The sequence below is a fragment of the Mycteria americana genome, chromosome 6, assembly GCF_035582795.1.
Source record: "Mycteria americana isolate JAX WOST 10 ecotype Jacksonville Zoo and Gardens chromosome 6, USCA_MyAme_1.0, whole genome shotgun sequence".
In the NCBI taxonomy this organism is placed as follows: domain Eukaryota; kingdom Metazoa; phylum Chordata; class Aves; order Ciconiiformes; family Ciconiidae; genus Mycteria; species Mycteria americana.
The window spans coordinates 3214527-3221247 of record NC_134370.1 but is presented as its reverse complement, the minus strand read 5'-3'; the positions used below and the strand labels follow the sequence as shown (position 1 = coordinate 3221247).

The window sequence follows — 6721 nt, the reverse complement described above, 5'->3', positions numbered from 1 at the left end:
TTTACTGAGCGGGGCCGGTGGGGTCCGGGGCGGGAGGCAGCACGGAGGGGAGGCGTTTCCCCGCGGGGCTGGGGGCGGCCCGGCGGGCGCCTGCCCGTGGCGGCGGGGCGCGGACACGCGTGGGGCGGGGGGCGGCCCGGGGCCGGGGCCGGGGCCGGGGGGGGGGGTCGTCCCGCCCCGCTCCTCCGCCGCCGGGCGCGGGGCCGCGGCGGCCGGCCGGAGCCGCGGGCGGTATTTAAGCGGGCGGGCGCGGAGCGGCGCGCTGCCGCCGGGGCTGGCGCGGCGCCGCCGGAGCATGCACGCCTTCGGGCCGCCCGCCGAGCCGCCGCCCCACGCCCAGGAGCTGCTGGACGTGGCCGTGTGCCCCGGCATCTACCCGCCGGGCCGGCCCCGGCCCCAGCCCCGGCCCCAGCCCCCGCCCGCCGCCAACCCCTACCTGTGGCTCGGCGGCCCCGCCGCGCCCTACCTGCCCGCCGCCCCCTTCCTGCCGCCGGGCTGCGCCCCGGCGCAGCGGCCGCCGTCGGGGCCCGCGGGCGCGGAGCGGGGCTGGCCGGGGCTGCCCCCGCAGCAGGAGTGCCCGCGCCCGGCGCGGCCGCCCTACTCCTACTCGGCGCTGATCGCCATGGCCATCCACAGCGCGCCGGGCCGGCGGCGCACCCTCAGCCAGATCTACCAGTACGTGGCCGAAAACTTCCCCTTCTACAAGAGAAGCAAGGCGGGCTGGCAGAACTCCATCCGCCACAACCTCTCCCTCAACGACTGCTTCAAGAAGGTCCCGCGGGACGAGGACGACCCGGGTAAGGGGACGGGGACCGGGACGGGGGCCCGGCGGGCGCGTCCCCCTCCGCCTCCCCCCCCCCGCCACGGGGCGCGGAGGCGGCGGCGGCCAACGCGGGGGCCGTTCCTCTCTCGGCAGGCAAAGGCAACTACTGGACCCTCGACCCCAACTGCGAGAAAATGTTCGACAACGGCAATTTCAGGAGGCGGAGGAAGAGACGGGCCGAGGCCGGCGCGCCCGAGGGGCCCGGGGGCAGCGGCGGGGGCCCGCGCCCGTCCTGCCCCGCCGGCCTGCGGGCCCCCCCCGGGGCCGATGCCCCCCGCTACGGCCGCGCCGGGGCCCAGGCCTGACTGGAGCTCGCCGGGCGCACCGAGATGCACTAAGGCGCGGGAGAGGAGTCTTTTTGTAAGGCGCAAATGTACGTTTTTAGATCTAATCTGTAAATACGGAGAGGTGCCGGAGGAAGGGAGCGGGGATGGGGGTGCGCTGGGAGCCGAGCGAAGCCGTCGGGGCTGGCCGTGGGTGCCGCTCTCCCTCCTTGTTCACACTGTCCCTTCCCACCCAAGCCTTGGAAGGGCTTTAACCTCCTGCCAGGTGGGTGTCCGGGGTGGCTTGCTCACCTTTGCGTGGCCGAGAGCGAAGCAGAGCTCCCCGCAGCAGCCCGGCCGAGGGCCCCTCGCTGGAAGGACGGACGGAAGGCTCCCGCCGGCCACGGGCCTCCTGGGTGGGTTAGGGGAGGTCAGTGGCGGGTTGGCAGCCTGGACTTTCCAGAGATGCCAGGAGAGAGCCTGGGGTGCAGCGAGGGAGAGAGGGATGTGCCCTCGCCCCCGGGCCCCACTCCCAGAGGGGACCGGCCTGGCGTGGGGGGCACCCAGCCCTGCCGTCCTCGGCAGCGTTTCTACATAAAACCCCTTCTTTTTTTTTTCCAAACACAAAAGATCATCTTTGTGTCAGCCCGCAGAGCTGACGATAATTTGTACGAAGAATTTCAGATTTAATCAAGCATCCAAAATTAAGCCGGATCCCCGCTGAGGAGCTCTTTAATTGCTGGTTCTCCTGCTAACCGCCTTGTCGATCGCGTGTGGGGAGCTGGTGGCCCGCGGTGCGGGGGTCCCGGTGCAGCCCGGGCTCTGCCCCGCAGCGCAGCAGCCCCCCGGTACCCGCCGGTGCCTGCTGCTTGAGGCTGCCATGGTAAAAACACCTCTGATTTATCCACGGCGTCCACACATACTTGTGGTTTCTGCATTTTTTTATGAAGCTTTGGAAAAATGCAACGCGGCACCAGTGGACTGCAGCCGTGGTGCTTATGTTTGGGCATTTTATTAAATACTTCAAACGAGAGGGTTTGGGCCACCCCTGCTTGCTTATTGATACCTGGTGCCTCTTCCCTTTTGCTTTTGCTTTCTGGTGGTTCTTTGAAGGTCCTTGAGTTTGAAGAAAAGAAAATTGTGAACTATATCATCTCTTGCCTTTCCTTTCTGGCTCTCTGTCTCCTCCAGCCTGCTCTTCCTCGCTTAGGACAAAAATACGGCTTTCTTAAATAAAAAGCTAAAAATATTATTGTTGTTGCTTACAAGAAAACAACCCCAAACAGAAACCTGTATAATGGAAACTTTTTGTGCATTATAATGGAACCATAAAGCAAGTTTGGGGGGGAGGGGGGAAGTAAAACAAACTGTCTAAGAACCTAAAACGTGTCGGAGATGCAAGTCCCTGATAGAGGGGGAGAATCAGCTGTACAAGCAAAGCTTTTCCTGGCCCACAATGTAATATATAGTATTACAAAGTATTCGGTTTACAAATATCCCATTTTAGTAGACCTGGAGTGAAGGGAAGAGCAAACTGAACTTGTAAGCCAATATCCTGTGTCAGTTTATGTAGTCAAATTTCTTTTTGATTAATCTATTTGGAAAAAAGCTTCACACAAAAGAATCACTATTCCAAAATGGCTTTTAAAATATTTCAGACAGAATCTTTATGTTATTATTTTCCAGGGCTATCGAGTAAGAAGACATTTAAATGATAACTGTTTCCTTTTTGAAGTGGGTAGAATCCTGTTCAAGGTTTCAGTTCGTCTTTCAGCAGGGTGACCTTTAGCTACCACATTAAAGGGTGCACAGAAAGTTATTTTTGCAATTAGTTGCATTTTAAGCTGCTTTTTTCCAAGTGGGTGAGGGTTCTGGTGAACAGGTCATGTAGAGAGAGAAGAGGGGAGATAGCCTTGTATCGTTACCAAAAAAAAAGGGGGGGGGGGTGGGCTTCTTGATGAAATTCTTGGTGAAAATAGCTATGTGTTTCAGTTGGCATTCAAATTTTAAAAAGCTGCCTTTGGACTGTGAAATCCACTCACCGAGGAGTGGGCACACACTTCTACGTAGGAAGGATGGAGAAGCTCTTGCCCTGGCAGAGCTGGAGGACCCTTCCCAAGACACAGTGAAGACATCGACCTCGGAGCTGGGAAACAAATGATTTCACTCAACCCACATTTTCTTCTGCTTCAGGATACAAAGTTCTGGATCCAACTGTAGGGGCCGAGCTCCATATTTTCACCTTGAGACTATTTGCCCTGGGACAGTATGCCATTGCAGGACCCTGCAAATGCAGCAAAACACAGAGAGGAGAACTCCAGGTGGCTGCAGGTGCTTCAGGCTTTCCCAGCGTGGTCTTCATTAGCAGCTCGGCTGGGTCCTGCGCTGGTGGACGTCCATGGATAGCCCCATGAAAGGACCACACTGCATTGCCAGAGCTTTTCTTCAGGGACTGTTTAAGATGCTGATTCAATGTGTACATGGAGGCCACCATTTGTATTTCTTTGTGCTTCTGTTGTACTCTAATTCTATTTTTGTGTATTGGAAAGAAAAGGAGATTTTTAAAATAAATCAGTCTAATTGGAGCAGAGGAGTTGCAATCCCTCTAAGCAAAAGCACGGCTTGAAGGAAGAACTGCATCAGGTAACGAGTCTCTGGGCTAACTGGGCAGCTGCAGACTTTAGTGCAAAAGGGCGATGGGATGCTGCGATGGGAAGGGATGCTGTGGTCCATCCTTGCTTGGGCCAGACTCCCATGGAAGCCCAGAAATAGTCTCATCTAGTTCTCGGAGAACAAATTCTGGGGACTGCCAAGCCACGGCTGCTTTGCTGAGCCGTGACACCCCCAGCCCCGCGCGGCGTGGTGGGACACGCCGGGCTGCAACCGTGCCGTGACGCTGCCCCGAGCGCCACGCTCATCCCCACCGGGCACGGCTGTGGGAGGGTGAGACGGGGAGTTGCTGGAGCTTTAGGGGGAGTCATTGGGGTGAGCAGGGAATTGGAGACCTCTGAGCAAAATGACCTGGCTACTGCTTTCCGGTCTCCCCCTGTCCTTACTGCAGCCAGGAGGGACTGGCTGCAGGGCATCTTGAAGGGTATCCCGGGGTCCTCGAGCTTCACTGGCTTTCTAGAAACCGAACCGCAGTAGACTGATGGCTCCTCAGCCGTCTTTCCCAGGCCCTTGTATGAAACATTGCTGACTATGGCAGGTACCCTCTGCACGCCCCTCACTGAATTATTTCTCCTTGCGGCCACGCTGTTACTGCAGCAGGACTCAGATTCGAGTGTGGCAGAAGGTATTTCAGGGAGTGTTGGCACTTAAGCTAAGACCAATTTCCCCTAAGCTCCCTCCCGAAGCTGTGAGGTGAGGTGGGCTCCTCTGGAGAGTGCCGACTCAGGAGCTGGGACGAGGTTCTGAAGGAACCTGTCCTGATTGACGGTGCAGAAAGGCTGAGGAGCTGAGCCTTTTCACCAGGAGACTTAACACAGATGTCAAAAATTGGGCGCTCCTAGGTGTGCAACGCCACAGCAGCCTGCGATACACCCTGCTGTGCCACACAGGCTGGATGATTTGCCACCGGTTTTACATGTCTGTGTGAGCTAAAGCTTCTGGCACCATTTCCTTATTCTCCTCATATTCCCAAACACGCGATATAATCAAAGTGATACTACGCGATAGCCAAATGACCAGACTTGGTCTGAAAAAAACCACTGGAGGGGTTCCTCTGGGTCTGTGCAAGAAGGTAAACACAAATGCAGATGCTGCGGGTCTGGACCTGGCGATGAGAGCCTGCTTCAGAGCAGAATGAGGAACGCCAGCCCCGAGAATGGGGGAATGAGAGTGTGGGACTGCTCTATGCAAAGAGAGACCCACGTGTGCCCAGGGACCCATCCCTGCAGAGAGAAAGGTCCAGGGGCCTCGGAGCCCCACACCACCTTAGCCCATAGCCTCAGCTACGTGGTGAGCGTGTTCAAAGCACGTAATGGCGTAAGAGTTGGTGCATGGTTGGTGAGATGTCTAACACCTGTAAGAGTATGGGAAGCTCCTGCAGTTAGATGCCATTTCTGGTATCTCCTGATCTTGGAAACATTAGGAATGCACCCCTTGCTGAAGTTTAGAGCAACTTGGAGCCTACCGTGGTGTTAACTCTTCAGGGATGGGTGTAGCATCAAGGAAACAGCTCAGCACCTTTTCACCATTTTCCCCACAATAAACTGGAAGGGGGGGTTGAAAATATTTCCCTATTTGAGGAAGTATCCAAACAGAGCAAGAAATTGTGTTCATGGTTCATTTCAGCCAGGATGCACTGGAGGATTGACCTTACATTAATATGTTATGGAAAAGTTCAGAAAATAACATAGTTATGGCAGCTCCCCTTTCTACGCTGGGCTTTTTACAGGGATGCTATAGTACTGGCAACAAATAACAACAGCCTTCATTTGTTATTCAAGGATAAACCTATGGAAATAAGGAACTAGACTGTTTCTTTGTCCAGATAGTGTTCAACATGATAAAAAAGCCATGATTTCTTTACTCTAGAGCAATGTGTTGGCCTATATAAGAAAGAGAAGGGACTGTCATATAGTCATAAATCATCTTTTTGGGACCGGGCAGTGTTGTACCGCTTGCAAGATTAAGCTGTGGCTGGTGGGTTAGCAGCTAACGTGCTGAACATTTAATTCTTGGACTGTGGTTTGAGCCCAGCTTCAGGTCTGAAGCCAAGCGGGTTTGGAGGGCTCGCCTCTACTCTTAGCAGACAATAGTTGTCTTCATAAAGAACAACCATGCATCGCTTGCTTATCATCCCTGGCAGTTTGTCCTCACGAAATGGGTTGGACAAAGCTTGGGGAGTGCATAACGACCTCTGGCTCATAAGGGTGCAAGGGATTTTAGTTGCGTGCAAACAGTGCCTGTGGGGTGTCTGCTAAATTAACTTGGAGGAACAGAAAAGTCTGATGGCGAGTTCCCAAAAACACATGTGGTCTGTGCCTGCAGTTCTCACTGGCTAAGCAGGGAAAGGCAGACAGTAGCTGAAAAGGAGAGACAGAGTTTTCATTTCTTAAGAATATGCCCAAACCTTCCTCTATAAATGATTTTACTGAGCTTAATTGCTTATATTTTAATTTTAGTTATATTTTAACCTAATTGCAAAAGCAATAATTCTCTATTTTTAGAGTGATTATCACTTAGGAGGAGTCCATAATAAATGCAAACAGGATGTAATAAATCAAATATACTTCTATTTTTTATTGAATTTTCCATCAGCTTTGATACTTGCATGCAATTCGTCCTCGCTAAGCATTATGATTTCCCTGTGCTTTACCGTCTTATGACATTGCTTCCCAGGATTTCTTTTGGCAAAACAGAGTGGGGACTATCAAATTTTATACAGCTGTACTGTATGGGTAAAATCAATACATAATGCCAGTTTCCACATTCTAGTCACGGCCTTGGAGTCAATAGGGCAAGGGCTGAAGGGAAAGCAAGGCTTATGTATTCGTTACATAAAAATAACAGAGAATTCATCCTTTTCTATAGGTTCCCTGTTGTACAGAAATTCACGCTGCAGGAGATGCCACTTCTGGTAGCACCAGAGAAAAAGACATGGGCAAATATAGAGTGGAAGCAGGTTAGA

The 6721-nt window shown here is 53.9% G+C and overlaps 1 protein-coding gene across 2 annotated transcripts; it reads left to right on the top strand.

Moving 5' to 3' along the window:
• Positions 1–264: 264 nt before the first annotated feature.
• On the top strand, positions 265–3647 carry FOXI2 (forkhead box I2). 2 transcript variants are annotated; one of them, XR_012776054.1, is made up of 3 exons: positions 265–797; positions 917–1196; positions 3280–3647. XR_012776054.1 is itself a non-coding variant. In XM_075504038.1 (2 exons), exons 1-2 carry the CDS (start codon positions 296–298, stop codon positions 1126–1128), a joined length of 714 nt encoding a protein of 237 aa, XP_075360153.1. In that variant the 5' UTR covers positions 265–295; the 3' UTR covers positions 1129–3647. The 2 variants fall into 2 exon arrangements, 1 of the variants encoding a protein (XP_075360153.1); XM_075504038.1 differs by having other exon boundaries at positions 917–3647.
• The last annotated feature ends 3074 nt before the right edge of the window (positions 3648–6721 follow it).

Coding starts and splice junctions, on each gene's coding strand:
- FOXI2 (XM_075504038.1), top strand. CDS start 296: ATGCACGCCTTCGGGCCGCCCGCCGAGCCGCCGCCCCACGCCCAGGAG. Junction 798..916: donor GCGGGACGAGGACGACCCGG/GTAAGGGGACGG, acceptor CTCTCTCGGCAG/GCAAAGGCAACTACTGGACC.